This window comes from Lolium rigidum, chromosome 6, assembly GCF_022539505.1.
Source record: "Lolium rigidum isolate FL_2022 chromosome 6, APGP_CSIRO_Lrig_0.1, whole genome shotgun sequence".
In the NCBI taxonomy this organism is placed as follows: domain Eukaryota; kingdom Viridiplantae; phylum Streptophyta; class Magnoliopsida; order Poales; family Poaceae; genus Lolium; species Lolium rigidum.
Window position 1 is genome coordinate 240,467,389 of NC_061513.1, and position 19,385 is coordinate 240,486,773.

General features: G+C 46.9%; 1 protein-coding gene across 1 annotated transcript; it reads left to right on the plus strand.

The window, feature by feature from the left end:
* The first annotated feature begins 10,297 nt into the window (after positions 1-10,297).
* Positions 10,298-15,924, plus strand: LOC124663862. The gene is made up of 3 exons (XM_047201513.1): positions 10,298-10,787; positions 11,451-12,281; positions 15,857-15,924. The coding sequence occupies exons 1-3, from the start codon at positions 10,298-10,300 to the stop codon at positions 15,922-15,924; spliced, it is 1,389 nt and encodes a 462-aa protein (XP_047057469.1).
* The last annotated feature ends 3,461 nt before the right edge of the window (positions 15,925-19,385 follow it).

The following is a 19,385-nucleotide window of genomic DNA, read 5'->3' on the forward strand; positions in this document are numbered from 1 at the left end:
TGTGTTATTTTGCTACAGTACTTTGTTTTATATTTGTGTCTTGGAAGTTGTTTACTACTGTAGCAACCTCTCCTTATCTTAGTTTTGTGTTTTGTTGTGCCAAGTAAAGTCGTTGATAGAAAGGTTGATACTAGATTTGGATTACTGCGCAGAAACAGATTTCTTTGCTGTCACGAATCTGGGCAAAATTCTCTGTAGGTAACTCAGAAAATTATGCCAATTTACGTGAGTGATCCTCAGATATGTACGCAACTTTCATTCAATTTGAGCATTTTCATTTGAGCAAGTCTGGTGCCCTTTTAAAATTCGTCTTTACGGACTGTTCTGTTTTGACAGATTCTGCCTTTTATTTCGCATTGCCTCTTTTGCTATGATGGATGAATTTCTTTGATCCACTAATGTCCAGTAGCTTTATGCAATGTCCAGAAGTGTTAAGAATGATTGTGTCACCTCTGAACATGTGAGTTTTTGATTATGCACTAACCCTCTAATGAGTTTGTTTCGAGTTTGGTGTGAAGGAAGTTTTCAAGGGTCAAGAGAGGAGGATGATATACTATGATCAAGGAGAGTGAAAGCTCTAAGCTTGGGGATGCCCCGGTGGTTCACCCCTGCATATTTCAAGAAGACTCAAGCATCTAAGCTTGGGGATGCCCAAGGCATCCCCTTCTTCATCGACAAATTATCAGGTTCCTTCTCTTCAAACTATATTTTTATTCGGTCACATCTTATGTACTTTACTTGGAGCGTCTGTGTGCTTTTATTTTCGTTTTTTTATTTTCATTCTCTGAATAAATTCATGCTTGTGTGGGAGAGAGACACGCTCCGCTGGTTCATATGAACACATGTGTTCTTCGCTTTATCTTTTAGTGTTCATGGCGAAGGTTAAAACTGCTTCGTTCATTTTTATATGGTTGGAAACGGAAAATGCTACATGTAGTAATTGGTAGAATGTCTTGAATAATTTGATACTTGGCAATTGTTGTGCTCATGTTTAAGCTCTTGCATCATATACTTTGCACCCATTAATGAAGAAATACATAGAGCTTGCTAAAATTTGGTTTGCATAATTGGTCTCTCTAAGGTCTAGATAATTTCTAGTATTGAGTTTTGAACAACAAGGAAGACGGTATAGAGTCTTATAATGTTTACAATATGTCTTTGATGTGAGTTTTGCTGCACTGGTTCATCCTTGTGTTTGTTTCAAATAACCTAGCTAGCCTAAACCTTGTATCGAGAGGGAATACTTCTCATGCATCCAAAATCCTTGAGCCAACCACTATGCCATTTGTGTCCACCATACCTACCTACTACATGGTATTTCTCCGCCATTCCAAAGTAAATTGCTTGAGTGCTACCTTTAAATAATTCAAAATTTATCACCTCTTATTTGTGTCAATGTTTTATAGCTCATGAGGAAGTATGTGGTGTTTTATCTTTCGATCTTGTCATTTACTTTTGACAGACTTTCACAATGAACTAGTGGCACATCCGCTTATCTAATAATTTTGCAAAAAGAGCTGGCAATGGGGTTCCCAGCCCCAATTAATTAACTTTTATTAATAATTCTCTTCACATGTTTTGCTCTGATTCATCAGTAAGCAACTTAATTTTGCAAATAGACACTCCTTCATGGTATGTGATTGTTGGAAGGCACCCGAGGATTCGGTTAGCCATGGCTTGTGTAAGCAAAAGGTTGGGAGGAGTGTCATCCATAAATAAAGAAAAACTAAACTAAAGTACATGTGTAAACAAAAGAGAAGAGGGATGATCTACCTTGCTGGTAGAGATAACGTCCTTCATGGGAGCCGCTCTTGAAAGTCTGGTTGATGAGGTAGTTAGAGTGCCCACTACCATTCGTTGACAACAACAAACACCTCTCAAAATTTTACTTTTTTGCTCTCTTTATGTTTTCAAAACCAAAGCTCTAGCACAAATATAGCAATCGATGCTTTCCTCTTTGAAGGACCATTCTTTTTTACTTTTATGTTGAGTCAGTTCACCTATTTCTCTCCACCTCAAGAAGCAAACACTTGTGTGAACTGTGCATTGATTCTTACATACTTGCTTATTGCACTTGTTATATTGCTTTGCATTGACAATTATCCATGAGATATACATGTTACAAGTTGAAAGCAACCGCTGAAACTTAATCTTCCTTTGTGTTGCTTCAATACCTTTACTTTGATTTATTGCTTTATGAGTTAACTCTTATGCAAGACTTATTGATGCCTGTCTTGAAAGTGCTATTCATGAAAAGTCATTGCTTTATGATTCAGTTGTTTACTCATGTCATTGCCATTGTTTTGATCGCTGCATTCATTACATATGTTTACAATATGATCAAGTTTATGATGGCATGTCACTCCAGAAATTATCTTTGTTTATCGTTTACCTGCTCGGGACGAGCGAAACTAAGCTTGGGGATGCTAATACGTCTCCGACGTATCGATAATTTCTTATGTTCCATGCCACATTATTGATGATATCTACATGTTTTATGCATACTTTATGTCATATTTATGCGTTTTCCGGAACTAACCTATTGACGAGATGCCGAAGTGCCAGTTCCTGTTTTCTGCTGTTTTTGGTTTCAGAAATCCTAGTAACGAAATATTCTCGGAATTGGACGAAATCAACGCCCAGGTTCCTATTTTGCCCGGAAGCATCCGGAACACCCGAGAGCCGCCGGAGGGGGCCACAGGGCCCCCAGATGACAGGGTGGCGCGGCCCACCCCCTGGCCGCGCGGCCCTGTGGTGTCGTCGCCCCTTCGACCTTCTGACGCCGCCTCTTCGCCTATAAAAAGGTCCCAGACCTAAAACCTCGATACGGAAAAGCCACGGTACGAGAAACCTTCCAGAGCCGCCGCCATCGCGAAGCCAAGATCTGGGGGACAGGAGTCTCTGTTCCGGCACGCCGCCGGGACGGGGAAGTACCCCGGAAGGCTCCTCCATCGACACCACCGCCATCTCCATCAACGCTGCTGTCTCCCATGAGGAGGGAGTAGTTCTCCATCGAGGCTCGGGGCTGTACCGGTAGCTATGTGGTTAATCTCTCTCCTATGTACTTCAATACAATGATCTCATGAGCTGCTTTACATGATTGAGATCCATATGATGAGCTTTGTATCGCTACTAGTTGTGTGCTACTCATGTGATGTTATTAAAGTAGTCTATTCCTCCTGCATGGTGTAAAGGTGACTAGTGTGTGCACCGTGTGGTTCTTGTCGTAGGCTATGATCATGATTTCTTGTAGATTGTGGAGTTAATTATCATTATGATAGTATTGATGTGATCTATTCCTCCTTCATAGTGTAATGTGGACAGTGTGTGCACTATGTTAGTTCTTGGTTTATTTTGCAATGATCTATTATGCTCTAAGGTTATTTAAATATGAACATTGAATTGTGGAGCTTGTTAACTCCGGCATTGAGGGTTCGTGTAATCCTACGCAATGTGTTCATCATCCAACAAAAGAGTGTATGTAGCACATATGAGAAAGAGTTATTTATTATGCGATCAATGTTGAGAGTGTCCACTAGTGAAAGTGTAATCCCTAGGCCTTGTTCCTAAATACTGCTATCGCTGCTTGTTTACTGTTTTTCTTGCGTTACTACTGCTAGCGTTACTACTTGCTTGTTTACTTGTCCTGGGCAAAGCACTTTTCGGTGCCGTTGCCACTTGCTCATACTTATTTATACCACCTGTATTTCACTATCTCTTCGCCGAACTAGTGCACCTATTAGGTGTGTTGGGGACACAGGAGACTTCTTGCTTTGTGGTTGCGGGGTTGCATGAGAGGGATATCTTTGACCTCTTCCTCCCTGAGTTCGATAAACCTTGGGTGATCCACTTAAGGGAAACTTGCTGTTGTTCTACAAACCTCTGCTCTTGGAGGCCCAACACTGTCTACAAGAATAGAAGCACCCGTAGACATCAGTGGCCGCGGCTCTTTGCGTTTCGCGGGCGCGCTTCGAAGCTGGGCCGGCGGGCGCAACCCTCTTGCGCTTTGCAGGAGCCGGAGCCTCGAGGGCTTCCGCGTCGGAGGCGGCCTCGGGATCGGTGGTTCCGGCATGAGGAATCCTGGTCAAAGTTCCGAGGTCCTTCTCCTCGAGGGCTTCGAGCTAAGCAAGAAAAAGTAGAAGACCAAAATACTTAGACAAATATTGCAATTGCAAGATAAGGATTCGATGGTTAAGTAGGATGACTCACCGCGGTCCCGGAGCCGTTCATGTGGAGGTCAACATTGCACACGTGAACGTGAAGATCATGCGGAACCTTGATTAGCACCCGGATCCGCTTGTCCAAGGCGTCGGCGGAGAGGTTGTCCTTAGAGGCGCGCATAAGATCGTCGCGCCCCGTGTAGTGGAACATCAGGCGGTCCCTGTGCTGAAGCGCTTGGATCCGCTTGGAGAACCACGACATTGTCAGGTCCTTCCCCGACAAGCCCTCTTCAGTTAGCTTGCAGATCCGCCGAATCGCCCTTGTTAGCTGGGGCGAATCGGAAAGGTGAGGGCATTGGGACCAGGCCGGGGTCTCGCTGGCTGGGCTGTTCTTGAACTCCGGAAGCACCTTCTCGCTAGCCGGATCGGAGACGTCCTTCAAGTAGAAGAAGCCTCCATACCAGTACCGCACAGATTCGTGTCGGTCGATGTGCGGGTAGACGCGGCCGGGGCGGAGCTTAAAGGTGATGCTTCTGCAGGTTGCTAGCGAGGAGGTATGCGAGACTTTCTCCTTTTTGACGGAGAAGAAATACTGAAACAACTGAAGATCAGGGGTTACCCGGAGGTGGCCCTCGCAAAGTGTGACATGGTTGCTGATGGCCAAGATGTTGTTGGGCGAAATATTGTGGGGCTGCAGTTGATAAGCCTGGAGGATTTCCGTGAAGAAATAGTTCGGCGGCAGCGAGAATCCGCGCTCAATCAGCGCCTTGGTCACCACCCATTCTCCGGCTTCAGGAGCTGGAGCCAGCGCACCCAGAGTCGTCCGCCAAGATCCGGGCTGCAGGAATCCTTCCGCCTCGAGGTTGCAGAGTTCGATTTCCGTGGTGGTGCATGGCCACCACTTTCCTTTGGACTCGCTGTCGCGAGCACGAGCCTTGGATTTCTTGGCGGAAGCATCTTCCGCCTTCTTCTCCATCTGCTCAATCCCGGCAGTTTCTTCCGGGTTGGCCGATGTCCCTTCCGTGTCCTTGGCGGAATCCTTAGAGGGATTCAGCTGGACGGGGATGAAAGGCGGAGGAGCGGAGGAGATGGGAGTCGCAGCTATGGGCTCGGACGTCGACGGGGGCGGAGTCGAGGAAGACATCTACAAAAGGTGCGAAGATGCTAATCTTAGATGGAGCAAGTTCTGTACCCTAATCATCCCTACCGATCGCGGCGAAAAAGCTGAAGCTCGAAGGACTTACCGGAATGGTTTCCGCGGTGGTCGGAGTCGCTGGTGCTGAGGTTTTACTTCGATGGCTCGCCGAACTTAAGAACTGGATGAACTCAAAGAAAACTTCACGGCGGCGCTTGAACTCCGGCGATCTTCCGGCGAACTCCGGTACGGCGGAGGAGGAGCTCGGAGGCGGCGCTGCGCTGAGAGGTGAGAAGGGGGCTGAATGGGTGATTAGGGGTGATTGGCTGGATATTTATAGGCTGGGGGAGGAGATTCGTGCACCGCATCCTATGGTCGGAACGCAAGCGTCGCGCCGTTGGATGGATGACACGTGTCCAAAACCCTAACAGTAAAAATGGCATGGGATAAGTTACTGCACAAATCGCCCGAAAATGGCACCGAAAATGGCGCCAAAATTGGCGGAACCGTTTGAACCTTTTAAGGTTCCGGGTAGAAATTTAAAAACAGCCAACCGTTATCTCTGCATGGGAGTAATCCGGAAACGCGTTGTAAAATGATGTCGATGGATGAAGTCCCGCGAGATGAAGGACTTTTCCGACATGAGAGCTGGAAAGGAAAAGAACATAAAGTTGGAGTTCTTCAAGTTTCAACGAGTTACCGCGAAGATTGTCGGAAGCAACCATGATGTGGCAAGGCGGAAACGAGATGTGAAATCTCGAAGAACTCTGGGGACTACTATTGTGGGTATACTTCATGGGTGTACCATCGACAATGCCTAGATCCGGCAAGCCCGGGTGGCCCATAGACGGTGATGGTGGCATGAGGCCCATCGGGCGATCCAGTTGTTGTTGATCAAGATGGATGAAGTCCAGCCCAGGAACAAGGAGCCGGATTTACCGACCAACTCTGGAAGTCGGATCCGGCCTGGCCCATTAGGGGTAGCCGGATCTGGTACGACGTATAAGAGAAGGCGGATCCTTGACGTACACGACAAGATATTGTACCGTAGTTAGGCAACTTGTATTCCAGCTAGGACTCTCCGTGTAAATCCTAAATCCGTGCGCCTTTATAATCCGGATCCTGGGAGCCCTAGAGGCACAACCACAACTCATTGTAACAACGCGAAATCACCCAGATAATTCCAGACAAGCAGCAGTAGGCCCTGTCATCGAGCAGGTGTTCCGAAGCTGGGTAAATCGCGTACCACCGTCCTGAGGACTCTCCGCCCTATGGCCTCTACTTCTTCTCCCCCTCGTGAGGATCCCACCTCGGAGGTATCGTCGAATCCAGGTGCGTCAGAATCAGTTTGCGTGAACAGACGGACAAGCCACGCACGCTCCAGCGAGGTGACCCAAACGGACTGACCCGTTCGCCGCGACCCGTCGGCGCACCAAATTTGGGTACCAATTCCATGCGCGTCCGCCAAACATGCTGCGGCCATGCTTGGGAGCGACCCGACGGCTGGGTCCTCGTCCAGCCGCCGGTGCCGCCAGGATTCTCCGCCCTAGCGGAACCCTGCGTGCCGCTGCCTTTTGCCTCCACCCCCACAGATGGCGCAGTTCGTCGGTCCACAAGCTGCGGTGGCGGCGCCTCCTCTTCCTCGTATGCAACAAGCGAGCCGCAATAGGTGGTATGTGTCGCTCCATGAGGCGCAACGGCGGTGGGCGCATGTCGACCCCTGCCGCCACCGGTACGTCTCCCTGCCACATGGGGAGGCTCCCTGTTCCACCTTAGCGGGTGGATCAACGGGTGCTGCGCGAGGAGATGCGCCACCGTATTTACCGGCTTCCGTCGTTGCAGCGGTGCGAGCAGCCTAGCAGCGGGAGGACTTCTGGCGTGCGTTCCTTGCCTGGGAGTACGAGGCGAGCTGGACGATCCGCAGTAAGCGGAATTTCCAGCCCAGCGAGGCCGCCCCGGATAGCAAGGCGGAGAACGAGGGGGATACGGCAAGGACGACGACGATGAGATGGAGGACGTGGCGCCTCTCGCCACTGTCAAGCTGGAGGCGCTCGTACCCGGCGACTACGAAGATGAGGCAGCCATGGCCGCCGCCTTGGAGTAGTCCAGGGCCAACGAGGAGGCCAAGTGGTCCTGGCCCGGGCTGGAGGGCAATCGTCCAGCTCACGGCGATTGTGACGGATCACATTGTGTCTTTGCCACCGTCACCACCACTGCCGCCGCATGCGCCACCGAAGGCCACGTGGGTCCGCTAGATGGTGCCGCCCCCTCCGCGGTACCACAAGTTGCCTCCTCCACAGTACCATTATATCCGCACGCTGATCTAAACGGACAGAAACGGATTATTTGAGTCGCTGATTTAGGTCGGTGTTGTAGATGGCTTGAGGAGGCTAGCGAGGGGTGAAGAAGCGGCGAGGTTGTGATGGCCAACAGTGCCGCGTACTCACTCACGTGCCAAGCGTTGTGCTGCAGTAGGGCCTCTGCATAAAAGCAGCTTTGAGCTCACGCTCCTCGTCTTGTGCACCACCAATCTGCCACCAGTGAGGAAATAGCGCATAACACCAGTTGTTGGTGAATCTTTTGCATAGAATCACAGGTTGAAGTTTGTTTTGCATAAAACACCATATTTTCCTGTAATCTTTGCAAGAAACACATAAAACATAATTAGCCTATTTGACACAGCAATTAGAGCTGGTTCGACCAATCTGGTTCGACCAGTATATTCTTCTACTAACCAAGTGTTGTAGTGTAACGTGCAAAAAAATACCTCTATATTAACACAATCAACATATCCATTCGGTTAACATATCCATCCAAAAGCTTGAGAAGATCATATTTATCCAAATTTAGTATCTCACTTCAAACACAAAAATAAGAGTCAAGATAATTTGTTCTGCATCAGCCGTGCCACGCTGACGGGCAGCGCCAACCTGTGCAGCCGCTCCGCCTTGTTGGTGCCGTTGTCGGACGCTTCGAAATCGTTTTTCTTCTTCCCCATGGTGGTGCGGTGGCGCGCGGCGGTGGTGGTGGGAGTGGAGGTGTGGGCGATGGCAGGAACGATGCCGACGGCATAGGAGGTCCACGAGCAGACGGCACAGGAGGACCACGAGCAGCAAGAACAGAGGGAACCTCAAGAAGACCAGCACCACGAAGACGAGTCTCCTCAGCACGAAGCTCGGCAAGTACCTCAGAAAGCGGAACACGACCACGGGCAAGCAGCTGGGCACGGCGCGGCTCAAACTCCTTGCGTAGCCACGACAAGAACTCAAAACGCGCTGAAACTCCAGATCCGCGCGCACAGTCAGACAGCAGGGACAGGTGGCACACACAGCTGTACGGAGAGAATCAAGCTGACGCCAAATAGCAGCACTCTGAGTGTAAAACTCATCAATAGTAGAAATACCCTGCTGAATGGCATGCTCCTAGCGGACCACAGATAGGTAGAGAGCATCCCCAGACGGCTGATAGCGCTGACGAAGAAAAACCCACTGAGCAGCAGCGGTGGGAAGACCCATAAACTCAGCCGCATACTGAGGCATAACACTTAAGGTAAGAACAGCAGCAGCACGAGCATCCTCATCTATCCACTGAGTGTACTCGGTCAGATCCAGCCGGTAAGTCGCAACGGCAGTAGAGTGGTCCTGGACCTTCCGGTCATAATCAGCCAGAGCAGTGTCATCAGCACTCTTGGCTGCATCCTTATCCGCCTGAGTAGCATCAGGGGCAAGGGCAACAGGTGGCGGTGCAACAGGCACCGTAGGAGCAACGGGGCGCGGCGGACAGGAGACCTCGCCAGAAAGCACACCCCAAAGACGAAGACCGCGCATGTGGACGCGCATGAAGGCAGCGAAATCAGGATAATTCGCGCCATCAAAGATCACCGGGCAGCGAGGGATCGCAACATAGCCCGATGAGGAAGACATGATTTTTTTTTTTGTTCTTTTTTGTTCTCTTTTTTTTTCAACTCAGATCGGAATTACCACACCGATCGAAACCGTCTGTACGGCGGAAGAGAGCCGGGCGAGCGGGGAAGCTCGAGGAGGAATCCGGGCCAGGGCCTGCCTGGTGAATCAAAGAGAGCCGGGCGAGCGGGCGTCGCAGGGGCGAGCGGAGGAGGAATCCCGGGCGGGCGTCGCAGGGGCGAGCTGAGGAGGAATCCCGGGCTGGCGTCGCAGGGGCAAAATCGGAGGAGCAAATCGGAGGAGCAGGGTCCGCGTCCGCGCGCGCTGAGCGAAATCGGAGGAGCAGTTGTCGCGCGCGCTGCGATCTGGCGATGGTGGCGTTGAGGCGATGGGGCGTCCGCGTGGCCGACTGGGCGACGGGGCGAGGACGAATCGACGAGACCTCGTGGGAGCTGGCCGTGAGATAGATCGATCTCAATCCAGAAAAGAATAGCGGCCAGATCGGAACCGGCAACGGAGACCGGGGCGAGGTGGCGGCTGTGACGAGAAGAAAAGAGGAGCTAAACCTAAAGCTCTGATACCATGATAGGAATACACAACATGTATTACTAGGGGGCCAAAGGCCACAATATATAGTACATGTACAGGCGCAAATATGCAGGAAGCCCTTTAATATATGGGGAAACTACAATATACAGATATATACTCTAACAACTACTACTGGGCCCGGTCATCTAATTGCTGTGTCACCAAAGGCTAATCAAGTATTATGTGTTTTTTGCAAAGATTACCAAGAAATCTGGTGTTCTATGCAGAACAAACTGCAACCTGTGGTTTTGTGCAAAACATTCACCAACAGCTGGTGTTATGTGCTATTTCCTCGCCACCAGTCCGCAGGGCGAAGACAGCGTTCAAACCAACTGCACTGCCACCGCTCGTTCCTCGGATGCTGTAGCGTTCACTGCGCCGGCCGTGTCTCCACCCCACAGGGACTCCTCTGCAACCAACAAATCTGAAATCTGCTCTGCTCTGCTTTCATCTCCTAAAACCCTAACCCCGTTCCAGAGCTTGACACCGAAGCGAGCGCACCCAGTCCAAGCATGGCGCCGCCGCCGTCGTGGATCATCCTCGGCAACGTGGCGCGGGTGTCGGGCATGGACGCCGGCGCGGACGACCTCCCGCCCGGCGCCGACCTCGCCCTCGCGCTCGCCGTCCCGCCGCGCGTCACCCTGCTCACTGTGCCCCAGCGAGTCTCGCCCGACCCGGACCAGTACCCCATGGTCCTCTCCCTCGACCCCTCCGGCCTCATCCTCCTCTCCATGCCCCCTCCTTCGTCGCCGCGGCCCTCCAGCCCCGACGGCCAGACCCCTTCCTCCTTGTCCGCCTCGAGTTCCGACGACTCCGACGGCGAGGAGGTCACGCTCAACATCACCGACATCGCGCCGCGCCCTCCCCCTCCCTCCTCGCCCCGGGTCTCCGACGGCGAGGACGAGGACGACTACACGGTCACCCTCAACATCACCGACATCCCGCCCCACGGCTACTACGTCTGCAACGCCACCACCGCCACCGCCACCCGCCTCCCAGACTGTTAGCACTAATCTTGATTCGTATCAGCATGTATTTTTCGTTTGCATTTAGTTAGGTGCATTTGTTGTATTCAGTTACAGAGTCGGCAAGGAGTACGTGAGATACATACAAATGCAGGCGAGTATTCAGCGGGAGGCGAGTAAGGCGAGATGCCGAGATAGCGCTGTGCGATGCGGCGTGTGATGGCGAGATGCCGATGCCGGTCGAAGCTGCTGAAGACAACATGCTGCACGTGAAATAGGCGTGTGATATGGTACAGATGCGTGAAGCTGCTGTACGAGTCCATGGTGATCCATCTATCTAGTTTGTTAGTGCATGAAGTAGTTAGCTAGTCGTGTGTGTGCATGCGGCCGAGTCTCTTGGATCCTAGAGTGATTCTAGGACATGAAGATTAAGTCAAGTGTTCAGTGCGTGAGTAAGTGCATGAGACTAGGTGGAGTTAGTGGGTGAGTGGCTCATGGACGTGCATGTGTGCCTATTTAAGGCAGTGTAAGTATGTTTATTTAGTGAGGAGATTAGAGATCAGGAGAAAAACTTGTGCCTGTGAGAGGCAGCGCAAGGCCCAAACTTCTGTGTCCCTGTCTTTCTTTCTTGTGTGAGTTGTGAGAGAGACAACGTGAGGAAGAGGAAGAAGAGGGGCTGCGAGTTGCAGCCCCTACACAGGCTACGGCCGCGGCTTCCTCGACGACCGCTGCGCGGGCGTCATCGCGTCCCCGTCGAGCCCCACCCACTACATGGTCGTCGAGCTGCAGCCGCTCAACGGCAGCGACGAGGCCACCCTGCTCCGCTTCTCGTCCGCGACCGGCGAGTGGGAGGAGAAGGACGTGGCGTACCCCCCGTCGGGCGGGCTCTGGTGCAGCGACGCCGTGATCGCCGCCGGCGAGAGGCTCTGCTGGGTGGACCTCTCCTGGGGCGTCCTCTCCTGCGACCCGTTCGCGGACGAGCCGGTCCTGGACTTCGTCGAGTTCCCCCTGGGCAGGCTCCGGGACGGCATCGGCTGCCTCCACTGCGCCGACAGGGAGCTCAGCACGCGCCGCTGCGCGCAGGTGAGCGCTGGCCGGTTCCGCCTCGTGGAGCTCTCTTGCGGTGACCACCACGGCTCTCGGCGCAGGGCCGTCGCGTTCCGGCCTTGGATGAGGCTCCAGCAGAGCCAGTCCCGGAGCCACCGCAAGGCGCCTCGGATCTTCATGTGGACGCTGGCCGATTCGGACGCCGGGGAGTGGAAGGTGGAGCACAGGGTGAACTTCGCGGACATCTGGGCGGATGAGAGCTACAGGGAGACCGGCCTGCCCAAGAAAGCACCGGTGCTCGCGCTAATCCACCCCAACAACCCGGATGTCGTCTACTTCTTCCTCGGCAAGCACCTCTTCGGCGTCGATCTGCCCGCCAGGAAGGTGGTTGAGTGTGAGGTCTACAAGCTGGTCGGGCCGGGCAGGAAAGATGTCTCCTCCGCCTGCATCCGCGCATGGGAGCTGCCGGCAGGGCTTCGTGCAGGTACCATAATTATCCACATTGCTCTCCGTTGTTGTTGCTTAATTTGATCGCGTTGGTACATCGGTTATGCACTGATCGCGTACGTGCCTATTACCTCAAACACGCTGTTCTGGTAGCTAGGACCCTACGATTAGATGATCCTGATGCATAAATGGACTGAAATATTTTACATTTTGCATATCCCACGGTTAAATTGTTCATCATAATACTCATGTCTGGCCATTTGGCATTGATAGGTCAGTTATGCATCGGTCGCGCATATGGCATATGGCTATACCTCCAACACGCTGTTCTGGTAGTTAAGATCCTACTATTATCTGATCCTGATGCCTATATGGACTGTGAAATACAGTGGTTTACATTATGCATGTCCCATGGTTGGAACTGTAACCCCACATATACTACTGTCTCCTGAGCATTTTAAGTGCATTGCCAAAATTCTGTCATAATTAAATTATTCATCCTCAATTCCTCATACTCCCATCTGGACTTGTCTTAAGAAGAGGATGTAGTTCCTAAAAAAATAGAGATGTGGTACAATAAGCAACTACATTCTTCAGTACAAATTCCTACCAATTAATGCAAGTTTGTATAAATCAGCACAGCTCCAGCGCATCTGAAATTGCACAGTTTTTTAGATGTTTAATTCACCTTTTATACATATTTATTTGAATTTATTGTAGACAACTAAACTACGCATGTGTCTGTAAACTTGCTGCGAGGGTTAGATTTATAGGCTTATATTGCCTTGGAAAAACAAAGTCGCTCATGTGCAACATTAGAATGTCTGAATTTGATGGTGAATTGCAGTATAATATAGATGTGAATTGATTCCTGTTCCTTTAGTCTGTGTTTGGGAGTGGTACTGCCTTAAGCTGGCAATTACTGAAGCTTTCCAATTAGGATAGTATTGAGCATTTACCTTCATAGTTTTATAAGTATGTTATAAATTAGTTTCTAAACTATTCCATTTCAATATGATTACTCCCTGCTGCTATATAAAGCTATAAGCTCTATAGAGTACTTCACAGCAGAAACTCAATTCGGCTCCCGGGTGCGTATGATCCCTCTACCATAAAAACATATTTCCAAGTGTTAAAAAAATTTGACAAAAAAATTTACATGTACATCTCCATAATATATGTGTATTCGTCAAGTTTCACGAAAAAATGATATTTTTTGTAGTCTAAGTGAAAAAGAGAAAATTTATCTTGCGACAAGTCTTTATTTCAGCACCGAATTTTGTCTTTTTTACACACGCCACATGACATGTCAATTTTTCATGAAACGACTTTGTGACCGCGTAGCACATGAAGATGTACGTGCGAAATTTTTGTTTCAATTTTTTTGACATTTTAAAATATGTCTAACATGTATTTCAAAATAAAGGGAGCATACGCTCCCCACTTCACAGTTGCAACTTTCATGAACCTTCAGAAGTTTTCCTAAAATAGCTATTGAAACAAATTGATCTAACTAAACTTGCTGCATGCTCCTGAAGACATTAACTGATCATCATATACGTATCTAGCCCTGTCTTCAGAAGAGGTTTTAGTTCCATTCTTCAGTAGATATATTTTTATACGAAACCTACCAGCGCTAAGATGTTAATATTTTAATTAATACACCAGCTCCAGTGGTAGCCATTCTATCAGGTCATATGCTTGTAATATGGATGTGAAATTTTATTGTAGATAGTAGATATGGATGTGCACTGCTTACCTGTGGCTGTAAGTACTGAACCACTTGAATTTAGGATAGTGTTCGACTAAAATGCGACAATGTACTTTCAATGTATATCCAGTAACTCCAATGTAGCTACTTCAAAATAGTTGAGTGAAGATACTCGTAGTTGATTTCTCCAAAAAAAAAAATAGAGAGATGCTAATGACTCAATTTCACGGTGATAAGTTGGTTATTGCACTGATTGCGTATGCTGCATGTGTCTAATCCTGATGTCTATATGGACTGTGAAATAGCTACATTATGCATATTCCATCCTTGTGAACTGTAACCCCAGATACTGCTCCTGAGAGTTTTATGGGCATGAGAAAATTCTGTCGTAAGGATAGTTAAATTGTTCATCCTCATACTCATGTATGGCCACGTTGTAAAAAAGAGGCTATAATAACCGTAAAAAAAGAGAGATGCTATACAGTAAGCAACTACATTCGTCAGTAGACTCTTCTTATAGAATCCTACCAATGCTAATGTGTAATCAGTACAGCTCCAGTGCTAGTCGAATTTGCACAATATTTTAGACATTTAATTCACATATTAGTAGTAGAATTTATTGTGGACGACAATGTGTGCGTCGTTTGTAAGCTTTTTGCAAGGATTAGATTAGATTTATGAACTTACATTACCTGAAAAAACAACGTCACTCATGTACAACATAAGAATGTCTGAATTGTGATGGCGAATTGCAGTGTGATATGGATATGAATTGGTTTCTGTTTCTTTAGTCTATGGGTGGCAATTGTACTGCCATCAAATTGCAATTACTGAATTTCTCCAATTAGGATAGTATTGAACATTTATCTTGATAATAATTTTATAAGTGCATTTCTAAATAATATTTCTGAAGTGTTCCGATTTAGTATAGTGTTATAGCGAGTTATTACAACTGTCTATAATGCTATAAGCTCTATATAGTACAAGTACTACTTCACAGCTGCTTCTTTCATGAATTTCCTTAAGAAGGTTTCCTAAAATAATACTAAAAGTAATTGACCTTAACTGAACTTGGTCCATGTTTCTGAAGATCTTAATTGATCCTCATATTCATAACTGGCCTTGTCTTAAAAAGACGTTGTAGTTTCATTAACCTACGGGTGGTAAGGTGTTAATTAATTAGTACACCAGCTCCAGTGATAACTATTTCATCAGGTGATTTGCGTGTAATATGGATGTGGAACTTTACTATAGATAGTGGGTATGGCAGTTGGATATGGATGTGAACTGCTTACCTATTTGGCTATTCCTGTAGTTCGCATGTCGTTGTAACTACTGAACTGTTCGAATTTAGGACAGTGTTTTACTAAATCGCGACAATGTATCTTCAAAGTTATAAGTATGTGCATTTTAGGACAGTGTACATACCTGCCTACTTCTCCTAGTTGAGTGAAGATACTCTCAGTTGATTCCTAAAAATAGGATGGTCTTAGTTATTATGCAGTCTATGCATATTTCAAAATTGAGAGTGTCGTCTGGGTATCCATGACAAAAAAGTGATTTGCTTATATTATATTTCTCTCTTTGAAGTAAGGGTATAGATAAGTAGATATCATGGGGGAGGCTTCTGTGTTATGTTATTCAATTTAAGTAACACAAGAAAGTTGCATGCTCGATAAATTTATTTAGTATCTTCCAATAAAAAAATATATATAGTATCATGTTGTTGGAGGTAAATATCTTTGGAACATATGTAATGTATCAAGCTGCTAGTTCGTTTCAGCTAACATTCCTTAATGCTGCAGCGAAATCATACTGTTAGCTAGATTGTATGCTATCATTTGTGAGTACTAGATTGTATGCTTTGACTAATTAAAACACGTTGCGTTTGAACTTTGAAGGTGTTCCTAGTGAGAATGACAGTTGTGTGAATGAAGACTCTTCTGCTGTGCTAGCTAATCATAGCTGATGAGATGTATGGCGGCCTTGTCTTACCAGGTGAGGTTAACCACACTCTGATTTGCATCGCCCAGTTGTCCAGACTCCAGAGTATTGTCTTGCATTATTCCTGCAATCCTATACAGCTTGTAACAGTCATCTTCAAATTTGGTTCAGGTAGAGGACGGAGCACACCAAGTTATTTCAGTCAGCAAGGTGGACAGGATTAATTAATTAACAACCTCTAGACTTCGTATTATGCTTAAAATGTTTATTCCATGTTTTTGACTACCATAATGTGGTATGTCGCAGACTTCATTACTTCAGGTGTAGGTGTGTAACGATCAGCAGGGTTCTCACTTACTCCCTAAGAATTATCTTGGAGTTGGTAGACATTCTGCTTATTTTGTGGAGAGAAGACATTTAGCCTATTTTCTTGTTCTAGGAATTGAGCACTCTAAACTATCAAATTTTGTTATATTTTCAAGCCTAGATTTGTTTAACTCACCGGTAAAATGACGAAACCTGCCGATAACCGGTTACTCTCATTGACAATATGGGACCACCCGGCATACCCACTCCCTTCCCCAAATCTTTCTAGAATTCACCACGAAGTCGCCACGGGGCCTCACCGGCCACCCCGTCCTGTCGGTTTTGACAAAATTAACCTAAATCTGAAAAGATCTCATAAAATAACCTGGTTTCGAAAAGATTTCACAAAATAACCTTTTGCTCGGCTCCGCACAAGATGGAGCCATGCTCAGTAGCACGGCTCCGTCCCATGAGGAGCCAAGCTGAGATGCACGGCGCCGTTGTAGGTGGACCTAAACTCAGTAGCACGGCTCCGTTCAGGGTGGAGCCAAACTCATAAGCACAACGCCGTCCCAGGTGGAGCCAAGCTCAGTAGCACGGCTCCATTCCGGGTGGAGCCAAACTCAGTAGCACGGCTCCATCCAGATGGAGCCAAGGTCCTTAGCCGTTTTCTCACAAAAATTGAGAGTGGTTCATGCACCTAGTGAGGACCATGTTTATTGAGCCCAACAAGGTTTGCATCATCTCGGACCACCACCAATGGATAATCAAGACAGTTATTTTCTATTTTGTGCTTGTTTCCATTTAAATGGTTATGTGTGCAAAATTGTCACCAGTGGGCTCTTCTCCTGCGACAGAAAGTCACCCTACAACCTAACCTTGTCAGAAAAGACTTTGAGTCACTGATGCGCGTGAAACTCGTCAGAAGTAAGGCGCTCTGCTGGCAGTACTTATTAGGCGCATTTGAGAAATTTTATGGTGCATTCGAATACTCTCCGAGTTATTATACTGTCGGTTGGTTAATAAGCGTCTCCCTTAGTTCGTTCTGATTTTCTAGAGAGTCAGGACATCTTTCGGTTCAAGGTTGTGAGCTACAACCTGATGCTTGTTGGTACTAGATCGCACCCAAAAACCCAAACTATTGAGGAAGCACATTGCAAAGAGAAGTAGACTAGTATAGCAAGGATAGCTGATAAAATCTATGCCAAGTTATACTTCATGACAAAAAAAAAAACATGGCAAGCTGCTGAGGAAGCACATTGCAAACATAAATAGAATAATATAGCAAGGATAGATGACAAAATCTATGACAATTTATACTTCATGATAAAAAGCATCTCAAGCTGCCGAGGAAGCACATTGCAAAGATAAATAGAATATATAGCAAAGATGGATGAAAAAATCTATGCCAAATTATATTTCATGATAAAAAAACATCTCAAGCTGTCGAGGAAGCACATTACAATGATAAATAGAATATATATCAAGGATAGATGACAAAATCTATGACACGTTATATTTCATTATAAAAAGTAGTTTATATGTTAACAAACTGATAAAAACCTATAAAATACATATACTATGTCTTCCATCACTCTACTTTATCACCATAATGGTGATAGAGAGGACATGTATGGCGACGACGCCGGTGGTACGAACCACACCGAGATCGCACTCTATGTTGACGTGTCACCCCGGTTCAAAAGAGTAATGTCAAGGAACAATTAATAACAAATCGAGAAGAATACAAACTTGCTATGGTAAATCTTCTAATTTTGCACACCTAACCACCTAAACGAAAATAAACATAAAATAGAAAATACTTGTGTTGAGTATCTTTTGGTGACGGTCATAGCTGATGCAAACCTCTCCGTTGGGCTCAATAACCTTGGTCCTTGTTAGTTGCATGAACCATGTTCTCCCAATTATTGTTGGAAAATGGCTAAGGACCTTGGCTCCACCTGGGACGAAGCCGTGCTACTAAGATTGGCTCCGCCTAGGACGGAGCCGTGCTACTGAGCTTGGCTCCGCCAGCGATAGCGTTGTACTTCTGACCATGGCTCCACCCGGAACGGTGTCGTGCTATTGAGTTTGGCTCCACCTAGAACGGAGCCATGCTATTGAGTTTGGCTCCATCTGGTGCGGAGTCAAGCAAAAGGTTATTTTCTGAAATCTTTTCAGAACCAGATTATTTTATGAGATCTTTCAAGATTTAGGTTAATTTTGTCAAAATCGACCCCCGTCCTCGCCGCTCGTCGGTGTAGCTCTGGCCCTGGATCCCATTTTCTAGATCCGCCACAGGAAACAACCCCTAGATCCGCCACCTTGACACCTTACTAATCCTGCATGCTATTATCAACTCATTCAAATATTTTTATTAGGCGTTTTTGGAACTAAGGGAAAAAAATAGAAATCTTAGAGGATAGAACTCATATGTAGAAAAATCCATTGAATACTATAAATGAGCTTTCATCCTAGGTTCCTTTGAAATCTCTATGGAATGGGCTATTCTGTAGGAATTTTTAAGGAAACCAAACCTCCAAAACTGGTGTTTTGAAGCTATGTAATGTTCCTTTGTTTTTTGTGCTTGTCATCAAAACACTTTTGAAGCTTTTCTTATGGTTGGGTTCTATAGATGCCCATGATAAGTGTACGTGACATCTCGATTCATGGGGCCTTCTTATACCTACGTCTTGAGTTCCTGCAATTTAAGCAGGCCCAGGAAGTGCCGCAACGCTAAGTGTTTTCTATCGTAGCAAGGAATACGTTAGTCAAAATACACTTGCGAAGAGTGATGAGATGGTTCCCGGTATCACATGCTTATGTGTTGGAAAGAAAATATCAAGGTAAATGCAATTACAAAAATACTCATGTAAATGTTAAAATGCTATGTGAAAATATAAATTGTATCACCGTCTAGAACTTGTAAGAATTCGGAGTTATTTGTACACACATAAACCAATATACTATTGCTTACACATACATACGCAAATTTTATTGTAAAAAAGTTTTGAGGAGTTTGTTGGATTATATACTTTCGTCATCTTTGCTAAAGAAAGAAAATTTGTGCTTTGTTTCACTCGGAGCAAAAAAGTATTTTTGTTGGTCAAAATGGCAAAAGGAGAAACTAGCGCTGCACACTAGTAGTAGAACTTTATTCATGCAATCCAAGTATCCAAG

What these genes read in the sequence shown, in the direction of transcription:
- LOC124663862 (XM_047201513.1), top strand. Translation starts at nt 10,298, where the DNA reads ATGGCGCCGCCGCCGTCGTGGATCATCCTCGGCAACGTGGCGCGGGTG. An exon ending in CGCCACCCGCCTCCCAGACT is followed by an intron (nt 10,788 to 11,450) that starts GTTAGCACTAAT and finishes GCCCCTACACAG; the next exon opens with GCTACGGCCGCGGCTTCCTC. An exon ending in GCCGGCAGGGCTTCGTGCAG is followed by an intron (nt 12,282 to 15,856) that starts GTACCATAATTA and finishes TGAACTTTGAAG; the next exon opens with GTGTTCCTAGTGAGAATGAC.